The 22,597-nt window shown below is 36.1% G+C and overlaps 1 protein-coding gene across 9 annotated transcripts in view; it reads left to right on the top strand.

Annotated features, from left to right (window-relative positions):
• The window catches only part of LOC117403235 (estrogen-related receptor gamma), a 283,889-nt gene that overhangs the window by 204,678 nt on the left and 56,614 nt on the right, over positions 1–22,597 (top strand). For all 9 annotated transcript variants that reach the window (XM_034005231.3, XM_059024301.1, XM_059024302.1 and 6 more), the window contains 2 exons: positions 15,168–15,583; positions 18,852–18,968. In XM_034005231.3, the coding sequence (XP_033861122.1) occupies positions 15,181–15,583; positions 18,852–18,968 (520 nt within the window). In that variant the 5' untranslated portion in view covers positions 15,168–15,180. The remainder of the gene's footprint in view (positions 1–15,167; positions 15,584–18,851; positions 18,969–22,597) is intronic.

Raw genomic sequence — 22,597 nt, 5'->3', positions numbered from 1 at the left:
ACTTTCATTATACCTCTGTGGTTTACTCTTTTTTTAAATGTCATTCATTTTCTTATAGAAGTACGTTTGTCTTTCTGGTCATATCGCTTCTCAGGGGGACAATGTCAGAACAAATAAAAACAGAAACGTACAACTGAATTTACCTATGTTGTACCTAGAGGGTATATAACATATAGAACCCTATATTTAGAGTGAATGATAATAAGGAATTGTTTTAAATGACATGGCTTCTTCATTGTTATGCTTCATGCGGTATGTAACTATGCAGTGAATGACTGGAGTTTAAAACACATTAATTCCCCTTACAAAACCTTTTTATTCCTGGTATGGTCAGCATTAGTAGGTTTTTATTTTTTGGCATTCCAGATCAGGATCATGCAGGGCAGAGGGTCAGACTGCTCAGTGTTGAGGTGAGTGACAGCCCTTCAGCCGCAAGGGAATGAATGGTCCTTCACCGGCAGTCAAATGGCTGCCGGCCAGTCAGTGGTGGCAGAAACAGGTTGTGACGGACCTGCCTATTGCGGACCAAAGCATACACATATATAGACTCATAAAACAAGCTTTTCATTTTTAAGGCCTCTATTGTAAAATATTTTTAAATTACAGTAGGGTCATCCAGTTTTATCTTCCATCAGTTATTTTTGACACTATACAGTGCAGTATAGGAGCTGTAGCCTGATAAGATCAATTCTAAGATAATTACATTATCACACATATAAGATGTACATGCTCTATCCTATGATTAGATCTAAAAGTCAATGTGTTTGCTTTTCTGTCTTTAAAAAAAAAAAAAACATTGAAACTTTACCTTCACTCAATACAATGTTTAAGACTGCCATTGTCACTTGCAGAATTTCAGTGTGATACAGATTTACATTGGTAACTGTCAAACAACTTTACATAATAGGCAATTTGGAAATTAAATCTAATATGCTTGTGCATTCATTTTACAGTTCCCTACTGTAACCCACATGCACTGTAATCATGTTATCTGTATCTGTTAAAATAATAAAAAATAATAATAATAATAATAATAATAATAATAAACAGGCAGGAATTCTGTAAAATATGTAGTGTATTTGCCAGGGTCCAAAATTCCTCAGCTCTGGAATAACGATATATCCACAAATGCAGAGCTATAAACCATTTATTATATACCCTATTTCAGTGGTGCACAACTCAAGTCATGGAGGACCGGTGTCCCTCCTGGTTTTTGTTCTAACCATACCCTAAATTAGTTAATTGGACCAATTAAGCTTCTAATAACCAATAAAGTATTTTAGGGTGCAGTTGGAATAAAAACCTGCAGGGACACCACTGCCCTATTTGTTGGAGTATGTTTTAGAGGTTTTTAAATGTTGTGCCGGTGATTAAATTGTACAGTACATGTTAACGATGTGAGAAGGAACCACTTTATTTGCTGTTATGGAAATTGAGCTGTTTGTCAAATATAAAAAATTAAACAAGTTCCAGTGGCAGAAAGCAAATCTGACTAAAAGAGAGAAAATGCCCTATGTTTTTGAAGTGTCCCAGGCTCATATGTGTGTGTGGGTACAGTTCTTATGTAGATATTGTGACTGATCTTGTGAGAGATTAGGGGTTTAGAATCAGATTCTTCCTGATTATACTAGGTTGTGTTTTGCAAGTAGCCTGTTGGCAGTGGTGATCTGTTTACTTTAACTAATTTCGACAGTATGCATTGGATTTTGTTTCTTTCTGCTGGTCGGATGCTAATGTACATGGAAGGAAGAGCCAGTCGCAGCCAGCCAGCGTCGGATGGGGAGGCCTGCCATCTGTCCCACCTGCTGCATTTGTGGGTCCATCTGGTTTACTCCAGGTTCTCATTGTGGGGCTGCGGTGGAGGAGCATCGGGGAGTCGGGGAGGAAGGCCGGCAGGCAGTGTGAATTATTTAGGCTGCCAACCCGAATGAAGAGACACAGAGAGAGACAGAAATGGAGAGGGAAGGGAGGGGGAGAGAAAAAGGGGAGGGAGCTCACTGCACAGATGCAAAGGAATGTGTTAAATGCTTGAAAGATCCCGATTAGCATATAGATTTAGCTGTATGAAGATCATTGTGCTGATTACAAGCCAGTGAGTTTTATCTAGATTTAGTACTGGCTGATTTGTGTATAAAATATAGCCAGATTTGGCTAGAACATTTGGTGTTTTTACTGTTGAGGTTGAAGGGGAATCATTGTTTTGAGTAAATGTACAATGATTGGCTCAGGGGATACTGGTTAACCCCTTCGTACACTTGAATAATTTCAAACTCTAAAGGATCTGAGCCATGGCACCAGTCAAAATGATACAGCATGTTTCAAATCTGTAATGAAAGGAATATAAATGATTTCTTGCAGTTCTATATGTTCTCAGTCTTCAGCATTTGAAGGGAAAATGTTTTCTTCAGTATGCACCTGCAGTACACTATACTGCTCATAGAGGATCAGTATACATTTCAGAATAATACAGTATGCAGAGGTTTTGTTTCATGTTAAAACTAAAGCTTGTAGTCCCTTGTAGATGTGCTATATTTAAAGAAACCACAGAATATGCTTAATCGTCATCAACCAGTACTAATGTAAAATAAACAGTGCCTCCAACCCCCGAGAAGTGTGTATATTGGACATATACGGACACCCTCAAGGGCCTTATTGCATTTATAATCCAGGTCAAACAGTGGAATTGAAAAAAAAAAGCAAAATCAGATTTAGGGCAAAACAAATTATTTTGTTTTAAAATTAAATATACTTATGCTAATAAAGGGACCAAAAAAGTAGTACAATTTATAACTTTGAAATACACACTAAGTTATGCTGAATACATTCATTTAATTAAAGCTTACAAAAGTAAGTAAATCTTTATTTTTGTTATGTGTTGAATTGTACATGGGCATTGAAAACATCCACCAGGAGGCGGTGTTGAGACGACACTGAAGTACTTTTTTTTCTCTCAGTGCAAGATACTGTTGTTTCAGCAGAACGGAGGGACTGCAGGAAAAAAATAAATCTAATGTCGTCTCGGATTTCATTACTTTTTCAAGGTCTGCGTCGGAGAGGGATGGATAATGTGTTTTTATGCAGCGTTTACAAACCGCTAAAAAGACAGTACTTAAAGCGATGAAGTCAGGGAGAGGGTATATATTGACAGATTCCCCAGTTTTATTTTCATTTAGATAGCGGTTGATTCCAGCTTGACATTTATATTCTTCTCCTTGGGCATTCCTTACATGTCCATAGAAATTCCTTAGTATTTTATTAAGATTTTCTTAAAATGTGCATTTAGTTTCTGTTTCAGCCAGTCCTGAAAGACAATTTTTTTATTGATTTATTTTGTTTGGGTATTTTTTTCCATTTTTCTATCTTCCAGTTAATTTAATTGTTCTTCATCCAAATCGGCATGTCTACTTACTACTTCTGGGGGTTTTTTTGCTGGTAGTTGGTCAGTTTTATAGTTACTGTACATCTGTAACTGTAAACAAGATGGTTACCAGTACTGTAAATTCCATCCAATATATGGACAGCTGGAACCTTGTTCGACTAATCACATTGCTTGTTTCACATTCCATTGCCAGACCTGGATTATATATATATATATATATATATATATATATATATATATATATATATATATATATACACACACACACACACACACACACAGACTGCATTTAAAATGTTCTTCTTGAATATATTTTTATGTATTTAACTTTTTTTAGACTGCACATCACTCATCTGATGCCACTGTGCAGCTGACAACTAAATGGCTAGTGATGTTCCCTGTATTTTTTTCCCAGTAATCCACTGTTTTCCATTACCAAGAACTGTTTTTCCGCCACCAACAACAATTTGTCCGTCACAGAATTTCTTGTGCCGTATTGGATTTTAAGCAAAACCCTTTAAAAAGAGAAGCTGCCTGTGACTGCATGCTTCAAAGGGAATTACGTGAATTGGATTTTTAAGGTTAGTCTAGGTCAAACCTATTACACTCAATTCACATGCAAAACTCTTATATTAAGCTAGCAACACTCACATTATTGGTGTGGCATTGTCGTGTGCCAGATGGGAGACCTTTGCCAAAAGCAGGGAAGCCACATGCATTATAACCTTGTCCCATAGACATTTTTTTTAAATAACTATTTTATTTTGTTAAAAAAAAATAGTTTTTCACTTCTGCTTTATACATGTACGTACTAACAGTCTTTATCGAGAACCTTGTTGTCTGTATGTTAAGGAATGTACAGTAGTCTGGTAAAGTTTTCATCCAGATGTGAATTAAATAGCCCTTTATAATAGGATTATTAATAAGGTGATACAGTGTTGTTGGTCCTGGTAGGTTCTTTAGAAGGAGACTGTTTTATCCACAATAGAAAGATTAAGTGTAAGTTGAAACATTTTGAAAATTCAACTTATGCTTGACTTCAGTTATTGTGCCATAAGTTGATACCACAAACATATATATATATATATATAGGGTCAGGTCAGGTTTTGTTTGGCATCATATAAAAAATGTCTCAAAGTTACTGTTACTGATTTTGGCACATGAATATTTTTCACGGAGTTGGGAATTTAAAAACTGTATTAATAAAAAATGAATACAAAACTTGAGTTAGTGCTTTGGAGGCTAAAATAAAAAATAAAATCCTGGTTAAAAATAAAGATGTCACTGGCACACTTGGACACTGATTTCTGGCCAAGCGCCGCTCCCACCAGCTGTGTTGAGAAATTGAGCTGTAAACACAGCAATCTTTTCCGTAGCATTTCGTGACAGCAGGTAGCCCCTCTCAAGTCAGACTTCAGCACCCAAGATGCTCTAATCACCACATCACATGCATAATCTGCAGCTCGAGGCACCCGGATCTAATAAGGCATAAGCACGGTCTTCAGGTCAGCGGGAAAAAATACTCCATCTGTTCTTGTGCAATTATGAAGGTGATTGCGATTTACCTGATAGATGGGTTAAATCAACTGATTTAGCTTATTTCTCTCTAGAGGTGATATTTTATTTATATGATAAAGCACTTGGAAAGTGATTAATCTGTCAGGAGAACGGCTTGTTACTGTACATTTACTGGACGTGTAATAAACTAGATTGTCTTAGTGCAGATCAGCAAATGAAGAGCTTTTCAGTGCAGCTACAAAGAAGATTAGAATGGTTTATAGCATGAAGTATTATTCTATGTGTGAAGTTCTTTTTTTTTAGCCTTAACCTGAATTCCTCAAGCGCAACGGCGATTTTCCCTCAAGTAGTCAAACATGTCCAGTACCGTTAAAGCCAATAGGACTATTTTATATTTTTGGTAAAATAAATTGGATTAAGCAGATACAAACCTTATATATTTAGCATCCCAGACCTTTGCAGTGTTAACCCAATCAACTGAGTTGTTTAACCCTAAAGACAATAAGAGAAATCCTGCATCCAAATTGTGTATAATCTGACACGCTTTTAAAGCTGCTCTGATTTTACTTGCAAAATGGAACAGAGGGATTTACAGTTAGAAATGTGTACTCCAAGCAAAATACTTTCCTGAAATAGTCCCTTAGGAACTGACCATTTAAACAAAGTACACATGCAAACTACTAGCTTCAGGTCTAGGGATATGATTTTTGGGAGGATGAGATTTAACATTATAGATTAGTCAGCTGATCAGAGGAGTCAACTTTTTTTTTTTTGTCAGGTGGCGCCCTCTACACTGTACATAGTTAAGTCAGTCACCTATAAGTCTTAACATAATAATATTAATTTGCAGTATTTATTCCAGACTTAAGACAGCAGGAATGCCTTCTGTGCTTTGCTCTGTACAGGAAAATAAATAAACAAATAAGTAAAGTCCAAGTTGGTAGCAGGGGCCTGCCAAGAGAATGCAGTCCCGTTAAGCAACAGTGGTAGAATTAGTATTTCAGAACTAAACCAGATTATGGAGGGGAATGTGAATTAGATTTGGTAACAGATGGTACAGTTCAAATTTAAGATGCTTTGCGAATGGAAGGCGGCGGCAGCAGCTTGCTACATATCCTTGCTCTTGATAGACGGGTATAAATCACAACAGTCCCGTCTTGACAGCCAATTTCGAGAATCTGATCTGGTTAAAGACGCAGCTTTCCCGCTCCAGTCACTGAAAACAACCACTTTTTTAAGGCATGTCATATTTTCTTGGAGGAAAATCCCTTTTCATCTTTTTTAATAAAATGTGTTTTTAATCCAGACTTTTTAAAATTATTTTGATGTTCAATCTTATTTCATTTGAACGCCAGTCCATCTTTACTTATCTGAACTGTAAACTTCAGCCTTACAGGAAACTGAATAATCTGTGTCTTTAAGCATGTTACTTATTGAAAAAGCCAAACCTTATTTTCTGATTTTCACAGGGGGTGGGGTGGGGTGTATTTATATATCCACCATCATACACAGTGACATGGCAAAAACAATTAAGCTAATGACGCATTAACATAGATCCTTGCTACTTAGCATTTAAGTTGTACAAACTGCTTTAGGTTTGTAATGTTTTGTCTGGCTTTTGTTTGTACATATATTGAAAAATATATAATGACACATCTGTTTATAAAAATCCTCAGTACAATTATCCTTGATGATAACTGACTGAAACTAAATAGTCCTAGAGGTCTGTTTCACTGAGGTGCATTTTACATACACGGGTTCATACACTGATAATAAACACGTTCGATAGGATACTCAAAAAAAAAAAAAAAAAGTTTGACGTTTGAATCAATCTTGTTCTCATTAAGCTGAATCAAGGCTGATAAATATCATACATTGCGGTTCTGAATTTATCTGCAGAGCTGTTGCAACAAAATGACCTAAATCTTCAAGATGTGGATCTTGAACTACACAGCAAGTTGTGCTGCGACTCATGGAGACTTATCAGAACCAGATCAGTGTGATCCAGCACCGCTGTCTAAACTGAAATATCATAATGGGTAGGATTTAGGTTAAATATGTAACACAGAATTGGCATTGTACAAAAACAAGACCACCAATTGAACCATAAAAAGCCAGTATTTAGTTGATTAAGAAAAACACTGGACTGCCTCATCTCCATTAGAATAATACATACTTGTTTTTAAATGAATAGGAACAGATGTATTTGGAAACCCCTTAATATTAAAGCCCACTGATTGATACAAATTAACTGTTGTGTAACTTTAAAGTATTCTGAAAGCACAAATCCCCTGCCCACAAACTAATTAGCAAGCAAATGTTTTCAGTTCGACTGACTTTTTTTTTTTGCTGAAACCCAAACGCATAAAATTGCTCACTGTGAAAAAGAGAAAAAAAGAAGAAAGTAAATGGAAATAAAAATATCCTAATAGCTAGTGAGCTGACGGTCACTGAGCGAAAAAGGCATCCCCCTAATTGCAGTCCAATGAAATGTGGTTCAGTAACAATCTGGTGACTCCCTGCTGCTAACTGACAATATGGTGTAAGATGCCAGGGACAAACACTGATTGTACTGAAACACTAGTCTGCAACTCACCAAGCTCTGTGCTGAATAGTATTGATATGATGGGACAGAGAGGGAGGGAGATCAGGCCATTGCTGCCATAGTTCACAGATTTCTAGCTACACTGTGTTTTGAAGGGCCTTTGGAAGGTGCAGTATCATAATGCTTCGTGGCCTAACGTTTTCTAAACTGAAGGGGAAAATTGCTATGCTGCATTTCAGTAATTTAATAAGGCTAGGTTTTATTAAGAGATAGAAAGACATAGGGTATCTGGTACCCGTTTTTACAGTTTTACAGTTTTTACATTGGCAAACTATAATTTGTATTTAATTATTACACTACATTGGTCTTGTTTTGTATACAGCAAACTGTATGTAGTTTGTATGGGTGTTAAAAAGTAAATTCAACCATTAAAAAAGATTATTCACTAGAACCCAGTTCTTTTGCCCCTGCTGGTAGTGCCTTCATGAATGTAGAGTACATCAATTGAAAAGCTCTGTATGGCAATAAGAACCTGTGTTTTTGTTTTTCTTTATCAAAGTCTACCATACTGTGCCCCAATGTATTAAAATATATAGAGTTAGTCTCAGCATGGGGTTGCCATTTTTAGAAATGCACTGATGGTGTGACAGTGGAATTGTTTTTACTTAAACAAAATGAGTGAGCAATATAAGGGCAGCAGTGTGGAGTAGTGGTTAGGGCTCTGGACTCTTGACCGGAGGGTCGTGGGTTCAATCCCCGGTAGGGACACTGCTGCTGTACCCTTGAGCAAGGTACTTTACCTAGATTGCTCCAGTAAAAACCCAACTGTATAAAAATGGGTAATTGTATGTAAAAATAATGTGATATCTTGTAACCATTGTAAGTCGCCCTGGATAAGGGCGTCTGCTAAGAAATTAATTAATTAATTAATTAATTAATTAATTATAAAGGCATACTGCCCTTCTCTTGGTGTGTTGCTATTAAATTGGCCTCAGTATCCCGCTTTAGGTAATCGCTATTGGAACACACCACGAAGCTGCTGAAAGCCTCTGTATAATTTACTGCAGATTACTATTATTTATTTGTTTTTCAGTGTAGACTTCAGCAGTGTACCTGTATCACAGAAAGAACGAATCAAATAAAGAAAGACTGTTCAAATCTAATTGTGCACTGCTGGTAATCTCATTTTAACTTGTAAGGTACACATTTAAATTATAGGTTGTCTTTTTATTAATTCCAGATTAGAACATTTGGCTGTCTCACCTAGCACATTAGAAACGTTTTTATGGTCCACAATCCCATTGTATAAATGTGTTTTTGCCATTATCACATTGATTGCATGTAATCAGAGTTGTTATTTTGCAGCCAGTCATTGGCAATGAAGTGAATTACTACTTTTCAACCCAGTAATGTTGTAACAATTGATCTCCCGGCGCCAGGGGGAAAGGGCTTAGATGTATGGTATATTTTTAGACACAGAAACAACTGTGCTCTTCCTCCCATTGTTTTGAATGCAACCTCCTGTATAAAAAGAAATGAACAGTGGTTGTTGTCTGTAATGTAGTAAATACAGAAGCAATAAGTCTAGAGTTGGATCAGAAGGTGATGGATGGGGTATCATTTTGATTAATTCCTAGTCCCCCATGAATAAAATGTTGCCCAATTAGATTTGTATGTTTTAATTTTCAGTACTTTAAGTAACTCTGTGAAAATATCAAGGAAATACAGAACACAATACATTCATTTCTACATTAGAAATTAATATCATCCATGGACTTAATTTCCACACATTTGACTGCAATTCAAAATTAAATGCTGGGGAGCTAAACCTCAGGACTATTCAGTCTTTTACTGATTTCCACCATCTTCTCAAAACCAATGTGTTCAAATTTAATTTGTAAATTCCTTTGTATATATCTTTTTGTATTTTCCTTTATTGTATATAGTGTGCATATGTGTTTGTTTTGCATTTTTATTGCCTGTAACTATACTTGTTAATGCATTATATTTTGTTTAATTTCTGTAAATCGCTTTGGATAAAAGCGTCTGCTAAATAATAATAATAATAATAATAATAATAATAATAATAATAATACTAATAATACTGTACCACAGCAGTGCTCCCTTCTGACACAAAATAAACAACATTTTAAGTGCATTAGCTTGCTGTGTGTATTAGTAACCATATAAAAGCACTTTCTTCTGATAAAAATGGCACTTATTCCTCCCCCCGTCTGCACCTTAATGTACTGATTACATGTTTGGCTCTATAGTTGTCAAAGCACTGAATCAGTCAAACGGTATAATGACACCCTGTCACTGCCAAGTGTCCCTGTTTTCCCCAAATACGTTTCACTGTTGATTTGTGATGCATCGCTTCAATAAAAAAAAAAAAGGATTTTGTTTCTCTGTGGACACTTCTAGAAGCAAAACCTTACTCCTTTACCAAAAACTGCAACACATTACAGATATTGTATTAACTACAGCAAAATTACATTAGCACCATCATAGTGCAACTGTAGCAGTACTGCAGTACACAAGTCTGTGCAAAGTCACACTACCAGTAAAGCTGTCTTGGCCACAGTGGTATATTCTTTTTTTTACGGGTGTGCCCATTCCTTACTCCACTGATCCATTTTTCTCCCCCTTGGCGTTTGCTGGGGACAGTTAGTTTAAGCAGAAGCGAAATAAATTACACTTAATTTTACAAAGCATAAAAACTAACACTGTATCTCATTTCTGTCACAGGAGCATAAATAATCACTCTCATTGGGTTCTGCTTTTAGTGCAGGTTGTTTTTTTTTATCCTTTCCCCCACTTTTCTGATTTTCGTTGGCAGGGACAACCCATTCATTTGTCAAAAATGGAGTGATGAACATTAGCCGGTTTTGAAGCATTCCTCATTGATAAGAGTGGGATGAATTTATGAGGATGGGTCAAATTTTAACCAGAAGAAAAGTGTAACTCTGCAGTAGAACCCACCTACCTTAAAGTTTCAGAATTAGGAGCCATATTCATCAACACACCAGTTTGTACATGGCTGCAATGCACTTGCCTAATGTTTTATACATACAGTATTTCACACAGATCTTATACTAAGCACATTAAAAATAATGTTATTTAATTAACAAAGCTAGATATTCTTTTAAAAAGAAAGATTTTAGTATTAAAAAGTTTCATCTTAGCAGATGATATAAAATATATATTTTATTTCATTTTCCTGCAGTAATTGCTTCCTACAGAATGTAGATAATAAAGGGAATAACTATTTAAAAAGACAATCATATATAGTAAATTACATCATTTTTAAATACAATACATAATTGCATGCATTCATGTTAAAGGCATACATTATAGAAAGTAAGTTAATTAGTTAATTATGATGTCCAAAAAAAAAAAAAGATTATATAGTACTGCACATTTCAAAGATCACAAAACAGATTAAGGATTAACTGTAAAAAGTATTCCCAGGTAAAAAAAATCCCAGGTATTGTTTTTTAACCAATATGTCAAGTTTCTCCATTCAGGAAAACCCAATAGTAGTATATACAGTACTTCCAAAAGATGGTAGAATGTAACATGCAGTTTTAAAATTGAATTAATCTCTTAGGAAAGGCAATTGCTGTTAACTGGAAGAGTTATTTTCTTTTTGTACTGTAGACTTTTTGAATGGATAGTTCTGAGCATGAATAGCGGTACATCTTTTTTTTTCTCTACTTGACAATTATTGTTTCCATTTACAAACCCTAACTAAATTTCAACATTTTTCATACAAAAATACTGCTTAACGGCACACTGTGGAATCGGGCCCATTCAGCTTGTCTAAACCAGATAAAATCTTAAATAGCCTCTTTTCTGTCAGAAAGGCTTTCTTTTCTTCTAAAATATAGGCTTTAGAATTCCACTCCTCTTAGAGCTAATGTGAATTTTAGTGCCTCTAATTTTAGATTCAAGTGTGGCCCAGAGTAAAACCCACCATTTGACAATTGAATTTATAGATAGTTGTGAATATTGCAGGCTTGGATTAATAGAGTCATAGAATTTCAAAGAGCACGAAGGAGAGAAAGAGAGGGAGAGAGAGAGAGAGAGTGCTAATAACTTTCAGCTAAAGTCATAATGTTTCTAATGGAGTAACTTAAAAGTTGTAAACAGGCCCAACAAATCCTCTTCTACCCTTATTATTTTCCTCTCTTTTTGTACCTTGAATTTCCCCATATCCTCACTGTATTAACACACAAGCTGATATGACTTTATTTTTCCTGTACCCCCTTTTAAGATTATAGGGTAACATATGATTAAAGTCACCACAATACCAGTTTTCAGTGGGTCAGTGAGGTGGCTTTCAACAGCAGATATAATGGGTACAGAATAGTTACGTATTTAGTCAATAGCAGACTGCTGTATTACTGAGATGCATCCTGTGAAGGCGTAGGTAAGAAGAGCTTACATAAATAGATTGATACTGGCTGAAAACATGAGAAACACCTGGATAGAGCCAGCACATTTGTCTTATCAAGTTGCATGCAACTACTGAACAGATAGGTTTTTGCATTTTACTGTATTTCATTAATCATTGTGGAAAGATATGAGGCTTGTCAAAAATAACGAAAAGCAACCTGTGTATTTTGAGTTCATCTTTTTTTCTTAGAGTCAAGGCAACAGCATAAAAGCTCTCTCTCTCTCTCTCTCTCTCTCTCTCTCTCTCTCTCTCTCTCTCTCTCTCTCTCTCTCTCTCAAACTACAGGTAATCTTTATATTCCCCAGAAGAATATCTCTTTTTACTGGCTGTCTCAATTGAGAGCACAGCCTTTATTTCCACTGGGTTTTCCTTAATTAAAAGCCCTTTGTGTGGTCTCTGGAGCTTTTACCGCCATTGTATTTATTTCTACACATTTTTCATATTGCAATATATAAAAAGTCTGTTAATTTACAATGCTTATTAGTCTATTTTAAGTAAAAAGGAGACCGAGAACTAATAACTCCACTCTAAGACTTTAATGTACATGAGAGCAGTTACAGTAATTATACTGCAATAAGTGAAGTAGTAGTGTAAGTGCCTCTAAATTAAATGGAACTCACAGAGTGCCGGTAAGTGAATGTGCGACCTACTGAAATGTTGACTTGGGAGAAGTTTAATCCCTTCACTTTGCCCTTAGTGCTTCTTGAGAGACAAGGGAGAGGTATCTATTAATTACAGTACTCATTAATACTGCTGGCTCAGAAGGATGAACTTAAGCAAGGAGAAAAAGGAAAAGTAGAATAGATAAGAACATAAGAAAGTTTACAAACGAGAGGAGGCTATTCAGCCCATTTTGCTCGTTTGGTTGTTAGTAGCTTATTGATCCCAGAATCTCATCAAGCAGCTTCTTGAAGGATCCCAGGGTGTCAGCTTCAACAACATTACTGGGGAGTTGGTTCCAGACCCTCACAATTCTCTGTGTAAAAAAGTGCCTCCTATTTTCTATTCTGAATGCCCCTTTAACTAATCTCCATTTATGACCCCTGGTCCTTTTTTCTTTTTTCAAGTCAAAGAAGTCCCCCGGGTTGATATTGGCTATACCTTTTAGGATTTTGAATGTTTGAATCAGATCGCCGCGTAGTCTTCTTTGTTCAAGACTGAATAGATTCAATTCTTTTAGCCTGTCTGCATATGACATGCCTTTTAAACCTGGGATAATTCTGGTTGCTCTTCTTTGCACTCTTTCTAGAGCAGCAATATCCTTTTTGTAACGAGGTGACCAGAACTGAACACAATATTCTAGGTGAGGTCTTACTAATGCATTGTAGAGTTTTAACATTACTTCCCTTGATTTAAATTCAACACTTCTCACAATATATCCGAGCATCTTGTTAGCCTTTTTTATAGCTTCCCCACATTGTCTAGATGAAGACATTTCTGAGTCAACATAAACTCTTAAGTCTTTTTCATAGTTCCCTTCTTCAGTTTCACTATCTCCCATATGATATTTATAATGCACATTTTTATTGCCCGCATGCAATACTTTACACTTTTCTCTATTAAATTTAATTTGCCATGTGTCTGCCCAATTCTGAATGCTGTCTAGATCATTTTGAATGACCTTTGCTGCTTCAACAGTGTTTGCCACTCCTCCTATTTTTGTGTCGTCTGCAAATTTAACGAGTTTGCTTACTATACCAGAATCTAAATCATTAATGTAGATTAGGAATAGCAGAGGACCTAATACTGATCCCTGTGGTACACCACTGGTTACCTCACTCCATTTTGAGGTTTCTCCTCTAATCAGTACTTTCTGTTTTCTACCTGTTAACCACTCCCTAATCCATGTGCATGCATTTCCTTGAATCCCTACTGCGTTCAGTTTGAGAATTAATCTTTTATGCGGGACTTTGTCAAAAGCTTTCTGGAAATCTAAATAGACCATGTTTGCCAATGGCTCTCTGACCTCTGTTTTAGTTATTCTGTCTTCATTATTTGAAAAGACTAAGTCAAGGCATGCGTCCCCTCTAGTCGGTGCCTTGACAAAGGCCAGGAGTGATTCATTTCATATATTTACAATGGCGGTGGGGTATTCTTTTCTGATTCTGCCATTTTTAACTGTGTCTATTTTTTATTTTATTATTGAATTTTTTTATAATCTATGTTGCTCCTTTGAAATTGATGAGTGTCCAGTAAGAATGACGAGGGATTGCTGGCACCTGTAAAGTTTTTGTTGACTGCCTCTCTGGGGGCGTGATAAAGCTCTGTCGTGTCTTTATGCTGATTACCTTCATGTAGAATATGTCAAAATGGACGATGATGTGTCCTTTGCCCTTTTTTTCCAGAGCGGCACTTAAGATAGTTGTCTTTAACCCTTCAAATGACAAAATTTGACAATTTTCTTTGTACTATAATAGTTTTTATTTATTTATTTAAACGTCAATTCCTCAGGCACTGACCTTTATATGATATTTGAACTCTGATTTACTGGATTTTATTATATATTTTGTAGCTGACGTTTTAATATATGGCATTATATTAAACACTATTTTGAATGACTTCTACTGTATTTAGATATAAATAATAACTGTAATTTGTAAAATACAACTTTTCTTGGTAGCAAAAAAGGTAAAATAGAAACACAAAATATCCCCAAGGATTCATTCAGTATAACACTGTATATTTTCAGAAAGTTTTATTTTTTTATGGTCTGGATTTGTTGCTCTACCTCCTGGGACTCTTCAAGGTTTACTTTAATGAATTGTGCTCACATTAGAACACTGTCAATTAATTTAAGTGGGGTTTATTGCAGTTGTGAGACAATATAGTGTATGTAGTTTCACATGACAACTAGCGAGCTTTTCAATGAGTGTGTACTAGGGTATGTCTTTCAAAGATAGTTGAAAAGGCTGAAAACAAATCTTTGTGAGACAACTTGTTGGTGTTGCAAACTATCTTAAACCTATTCCCAGTGTTTTATTATTTGCAGTCTTAATCTCCCCAGCAGTCTAAGCATACAGCACAGTAATATAACACTATTCAGGCTGTGCAGTTTGAGATTCCTTTGATGTTGTATTCAACTAACAAGCTTTTTTTGTTTTATGGGTTGCTACTGCAAACTACTCACTGGCAACACACTGCTGATAAACTAAATAATAAACCATACATTTTTTTTACTGGCTTTTTAAAAATGTTGTCTTATGTGGTTGTGATCTGATTCTTTAATTTTTATTTTTTCTCTCCTCTTCTCCACCTTCTCTCCAAAGGCTCCTCTGCAGAATGTCAAGCAAGGATCGGCACATCGATTCGAACTGCCCCTCGTACATCAAGACGGAACCCTCCAGCCCTGCCTCCCTCACAGACAGCATTAACCACCATAGCCCCGGTGGGTCTTCGGATGCCAGCGGCAGCTATAGCTCCACCATGAACGGGCACCAGAACGGTCTGGATTCGCCCACACTGTATGGTCCAATAGCAGGCCTGGGGGCCAATGGAGCTGCCCGCAAGCGCTACGATGACTGCTCCAGCACCATCACAGAGGACTCGCAGACCAAGTGCGAGTACATGCTCAACTCAATGCCCAAGCGGCTGTGCCTCGTCTGCGGCGACATCGCGTCTGGCTACCACTATGGAGTGGCCTCCTGCGAAGCCTGCAAGGCTTTCTTCAAAAGGACAATTCAAGGTTGGGTGCTTTTCCGTGTTATCTGAGTCATTTGCTTTAATTTCTCCTGTAACCACACAGAAACACCTCACTCTGGTCTCATCTTGCTGTTTGTTAAATGGAAAAATTTAAACAAATGTCACCCAAATCCTTGGTGTGTGTCCTTCTAAAGGTGTATGGTTTTCAAAGGTGTATGGTTTTCAACCATGGTTTTTAAGGAGGCTGTTATATTATTATTTGTGTAAGCCTGCACAGGCTAGCAGGACTCTGAGATGGCTGGAGACATTAAGCGTTTCTGTCATTTTCAGCATTGTTCCTTATCTTGATTCGCAGATCATGGGCTTTTAAAAGAGGCCAGAAAGCTGAAAATGTCAGTGCTGTTTTGGAAGCCCTGTTCTCATGTTTTGGCAGGCTGCAGCGGTGGCCCTGTTCCAGTGACACCTGACACTGCGCATCACCTGAATCCATCATTACCCGATTTAATCATTCATGCCCTATAAGTGAAAAGAAAATCCTGCGTCAGCTTTTCATTCCACTTAACCACGCTAGGTGCTGCAATGCATAAAAGCCCCCAAAAATAGTTCATTTGTTCATTTTCATTTTGAAGCGTTTTATAACACTTTTAGATTTCTTTACTTGTAAGAAATCATTAGTATTTACCTAGTACTATTGTTTTAAATATTGAACAATTGCACATTCAATACAGGTATTGACTCTATATTCACATAGTTATACTGTTTGAATTTCCATGTGAACACCCAGTCACAACCTAAATGCAGACACTAGCACATTTCCTTAAATATCTTTTGGTAGACATTTACCAAATGTCCCATATAATCTTGCTGACATGTTATTACTAAATATCCAGGCCAAAATATTTAATTAATAGTTTATTTTTTTTAATTTTTTTTATTCGGGTACAGGCTGCATAATTGGTTGCTCACATTTTTAATCAATGCAACCTATTCTGAAACACACTGGGTGTTACATTTCATCTGTTCTGGAAAAAATAGGCTTACTTTTAGATTGTCAAACATACATGATCCATTATAGTCACCTTTATTTAAAAACAATCCCACAGCAATCTCTAAACTAATGTACAGTACCATTTCAAAAGGCATTTTAGACTGAGCACACATTAGGCCCTTAAAATACTGAGAATGTAATGTGTTCCTGAGATTACCTTGTTAATGAATATTGGACCTTCTTTAATGGACATGCATACTTTAAATACTGTTTCCCGATGAATTAGTGGTCTTGAGCATTTAGTCTCCAAGCATTCTCACTAATCTGCTTTTTAATGAGGAAACATCAGTTCAGAGAAGGGAAGTCAATATAAATCAGTGTTTACAAAGTCTGATTAACTCTGAAATATTTCATCAGCGTCGAGGTCCCAGATGGACACAGTGTTAATTGCATGAGCCTGCATGCTTTTCAGAGGGTCTCTAACAGACCCGGAGAGCTGTGAACATGAAATATCAATGTTACCCATCTTGTTTCCCAAGACAGTTTATACGCTTGCTGTGTTGATCCCACCCTCTACCTCCTTGCTCTAGAGAACTATAAACAAAAGGCCATTTTCATAAAGTACTATAGTACTTGAAAAGGTTTTAAAGTAGGGGGAAACTATTACACTTCTGTGTAAACAGTGGCTTGTTTATAGTATTCCGGTTGATTGCCTATTCTTTAAGGCGGTACTTTCACAAAATATACTTGCCTGGAACAGAACCCTGGGCCCTATGTTGCACTCTTTAGTGATACGGCATGACTTAATCAGTTTAATAAATTCTAAAAATGACTCCTAAATTACATTTATTTTCATATTGCATGTTGGTTAAATTGGGATATGTGACTTACCACAATTTAAAAGTATAAAACTCAAGTGATAGATATGCTTAGTGCATGTCAGTGTTTTACCACTTACTGTAAAAATCATCATGCTTTTTTATAATTGAAAGGGATTCTCAAATCGCTGTTTTCTTTATTTTATCGTTATTATAAAACTGTTATGGGAAAAAAAATCAACCAAATTCTAAAATTAATTAAAAAAATTATGATTATAAATTATATTATAAATTATAAATTATAATTATAAAGATATTTCTTTTTTTTTTTTTTTTTTTTTTTTAGAATCTAGCCCAATGTATTGTGACCCGGCAGTAAAAATCATACTACTTAAGCAAACATTACATTGACAGGACTTAAGTACTAATTTAATCAGTGCTTGTTTAAAAGCATTATAATGTACACAACAATTATGTGAGACTGTGTGGGCTTGTGGTTAAAACGCAGGGCTGAGAGCCAGAAATTCCTGTCTAAGAATCCAAGCAGCCATAGACTTGCTTGATAAGCCATAACTCACCTATCTTGCTATAAAATAGGATACAATGAAGATACACTTAACAAAAGGAGCCAGACTGAAGTCTTTTTGAAGTGTGACTTTTAATAGTTCAAAGTACATTTATGACTCCTTAAATACACCTGCTGAGTTACTTGTTACTATTCTTGTAACATTAACTGTTTTTTTTTTCTTTCTTTCTCAAAAAATGACCTAAAGCAGACCCATCCAGGTGTCTGGGTGACACATAAAATGCCAAATGTCAAAAACAGATAAAACTGATGCTTATGTACTATTGATGATCATACTAAAATGCTATACCAATGTTGTATTTCATTATTTCTGTGCTGTATTCAGTAAATATTGTGCAAATTCATTTGTACAGCGGTTTATTCAGTCATTGAATTTGAAGTTTTCTGAGCTAATGCTGTTATAATGTATTTAACGTACAGTATGTAAGTTGTCCCAAAGATATTGTAATAACTTTAGTGCACTGTAGGAGTTTATAGATAAATATATATAAGTGATGAAAGTGACTCTGCAGCAGTTGTTGTTGATGCATAGTTCACCCCCTAGTCTCTGGAAGTCGCTTTGAATAAAAGCATCTGCTAAATGACTAATTAATAATTCATAATAATGAATATAGTGAGAAATGAAAATAAAAATATGGGATATATTCTCAATCAGCGGTGTCCTGATTTAAAGGACTGTTGGCTATTAGTTATGTGGTTTGATTCAAACATAACACATACAGTATACTACATATTGGCTGGTAATTACATGAAATGTATAACCAGATGTAAACAATGTCTCCTTAAGGCGATATTTTTTTTAACCACTTATTTCATTACTTGGTGACATTGCTGGCCAGGTAAACTGCTTCTTTGAGTTTGTATTCCCTGACAGCTATTAAACACTCTCTTTTCCTTCTCTCTACATGCCTTGCCACAGGAAACATCGAGTACAGCTGCCCGGCAACCAATGAATGTGAAATCACAAAGCGCAGGCGCAAGTCCTGCCAGGCCTGTCGCTTCATGAAGTGTCTAAAAGTCGGCATGATGAAGGAAGGTAAGGAACATATTGGTTTAAATGTAATAACCCCCTTTAATTGCCAGCACATCGGTGCATACCTTGATGGAGGGGAGGGGGGAAGAGAAAGACAAGGTTAAAATGTATTGATGAAATATTGATATGCTGCCTTGTGAACTGCACATCACACTGTACAAAAGCTTTGTTCCATCAGTTTACACACTGAACAAAGAAAAAACCCTGAACACAGTATTTGTATTGTACCTGTATTGAAAATACCAAACCGGTAGATATATCCAACAGTGTAATGTGTTGCAAGTTGGTAGTGTTTTTAGTTGGAACCAGGCCTACACATTTGCTTCCAGTATTACATATATGGAATAAGGGACCTATTGCAGATTCAGAAATTATTTTACATAATTTTTCTTTAATTTATTTGGTCTTTTTTCATTCTTTTCTAATATTGCTTTAGCACCTCTCTCTTACATCTTATACTGCCTTTTTTAAAGGATCTGAGTCCTTTTTTTCTGTTTAGTGAAATCACAACAAGCCACCTCTGGCTAAACACTGCTCAAAAGAGTTATGAACAACTTTGTATGTGTATTACTACTACATAACACTGCAAGGAAATTAAAAGTTAGTTGTATCTCTAAACTTGGTTTTCTAAGAAAGTTGTACATTTAACAGTTTTGTTAACTAAAAAAACAACTAGCAAACCAAAAAAAAAACCTCAATTAAAAAAACTTTAACTTTTGAGTTGCAGTATTTAAATAAATAAGTTTTAAAACTGCCATAAAATTAAGCTGCATACTGTATCAGTCTGCTTGTAAATTAACCAAATAATTAAAAAAAATAAAGTGTCAGATACTAAAATGACCATTCCCTGCTATAAACAGCTGTTCAAATGAACCTACATTTCACATGTGTGGTATTTTGATTAAAGGTTGCAATAAATGAAAGATTTTAAAAATGACTGTCTGTTTGGGCATAACAATGGAGATGGTACATATATTGCACTGTGGTCTTGATACAGTAGCACATTCACTGATATGATAACCTTCTACTGCAATTAACAGTGTGTATTGGTGCAAACCATTGTGATACAATTGGCATGCAAAAATGTGTTAAAGTTACTACTGTGGTATCATTCTACCAATGAATTATATGTAAATGCCCTTTTGATACCAATGCAGTTGCCGCATTAGTACAAACCATTGTTTTCCCATTGAAGCAGTTGTAGCCCACTGTTAAGATGTCCCTTTTGCTTGAGCAGTGCATTTGTTTTTTACTCATCCAGGATTTGGAATGTAATCATAAAATCTAAATTAAATGTAACTTCTTTAGCGTAAACGACTCTGTGCTGTGTGCCCGTTTTCAAAACCCATGCACATCGAGTACGCATCTAAATAACATGGATGCTGCCTGTATCTATTCAGTACATTTGCTTACGCACCAGTTTAATATGACAGGGCTGTAATTGATAAGAGGGGGAGGGAGACAGGTCTGAAGGATGTTGTGGCGTGTTTGATATGGCACCTTCTCCCATGAGCTCCCAGACAAATAGCAGCCTTTTGTTCTAGCTCCCAGCCACCCATACACACATATATCAATATGGCACTGCCATTTGTTGTAAAGTTCTTGAATTTAATACAGAGGTCCCGTGCTACATATGAATAAGGGTCATTTGGTAAATTGTTTAATCAATTTTCTTATTTTTAACATGGTCTCACACACGTCAGTGCCACAGCCAGTGACCAAGCTTTTTACATTTTATGTAGTCATTTGTACTGCCCAGCCAGACTCTTGTTGAAACAAGTTAATTTGTATTTATCAATTCATTACATGGTTTTATAAGATGTTTTTAGCAGATTCCATTTCCCTGTATATATTGTTACACAAAAGGTCCCCCCTTTAAAAAAAAAAAACAACATCATTTACTGTCTCTTCAAAAAACCATCTTTATGGGTTGGGCTTCTAGAGCTGTCAATAAAATATAATATAATATAAATGTTATTTTTATATAGCGCCCTTCACGCCCTGGCATCCCAGAGCACTGTATAAAGATAAAAACAAAACAAAATAGTTCAATATATAATACACTCCAGTTACAGCCAATTATATAAAAGCACATTAAAAAAGTATGTTTTCAATTTAGATTTAAAAGGATCCAATGTTTCAACCGGCTTAATGGTAACTGGAATAGAGGCACAACAGCAGAAAGCTATGGATCCAGTTGATTTAAGACAACTTTTTGGAACAACTAAAAGTTGAGCATTTTCTGATCTCAAAGAACCAGTAGGAATATACAGAGTTAGTAGTTCTTGGAGATCGCCCTAATCCATGAAGGACCTTGTAAGTTATTACAGCAACTTTAAAATCAATTTGGTAGCTCACTCGCAACCAATGTAAGGGCCTGAGCACTGGACTAATATGTTGAAAACGACGAGTATAAGAAAGCAGTCTGGCATCTGCGTTCTGGACAAGCTGAAGCCTTCTAAGTTTAGTAACAGATATGCCGACAAACAAAGAATTGCAATAGTCAATACAAGAAGTTATAAATGCAGGTATCAACATCTCTGCATACTTCTTATTCAGCAGAGACTTTAATTTGGCAACACTCCAGTTCTTTGCTTTAGCGGAAGGTAACATAGAATTGCCATCAAAAATAATACTGATTGGATTATATTTTGCTAAACCCAGTTTAGAGACAATTCTCCTTCTCCATCGCCCATTCCCTCTCACTCTCCCTCTCCCCTTGCCCTGCTGCAGTTTAACTGACAAAATTCTGGGGTTTCCTTACAGCGATCCCAAAGAATGAATGTAGAATTATGTCGGAAGTCAGATCTTAGACCTGCCTGCTAAGACAAGTTAACAATCACTCAAAACACACTCCACCCTTGCTACAAATCTCTCCCTGCTGGACCGCCACCACTGATATCAGGGTACTGTTCTTCGGCTACCAACTGGTTTAAATTATTTTAAGTAGCCTTCATTTATCTTTTAAAGGTTTGATTACGCTGTGTGCGGTAGCGGAAAGCAGTAAACCGTGCTGCAAAAAAAATAGAATCTATTGTTTTGAATGGGTGCAATTACACTGAGTGCAGAACGGAAAAGCGGAATGGGGGCAAATTTCCATCTAGACCAATCAACTGAAGTGTTGTTATGTGACGTTATCTGCACTATGTACAGTGAGAGATGGGGAACGAAATGCCCTCAACTGTATGATACGTCCTGTCCAGATTCTAAGGAAGCAAGACACCTGGGACACCATAGCGGCCAAACTGGACATGTCAAGTAAAAATACTTGCATTTGAAGAGCAACAGAAAACATACACTATATAGCGTACTGTGTGCCATAGACCTCCAAGCAAAACACTTCAAAATTGAAAAAAAAGAGGTTTCAATAATGATGGGCTTCTTGTAGTATTATAGGGAGGTTTTTTGTACAGGTTTTTAATTTATATTGTCATAAAACTCTTGGATTCGCCATGCCAGGTAAACAATTCAGTCATGAAATGCACACTATATTTATATGGTGCGGAATAACATTGTTTGGTTCAGACATGAGTTAAAAAAAAAAAATATATATATATATACATTCAATTGAAGGTGGAGGTTAGCAGCACTGTTACGCCCATCAGTAACAGTCTGCATGGATATTGTTTACA

This window comes from Acipenser ruthenus, chromosome 5 (genome assembly GCF_902713425.1).
Source record: "Acipenser ruthenus chromosome 5, fAciRut3.2 maternal haplotype, whole genome shotgun sequence".
Lineage (NCBI taxonomy): Eukaryota > Metazoa > Chordata > Actinopteri > Acipenseriformes > Acipenseridae > Acipenser > Acipenser ruthenus.
Note: the sequence above shows the minus strand (reverse complement) of the source record. Positions and strands in the feature narration are given on the sequence as shown.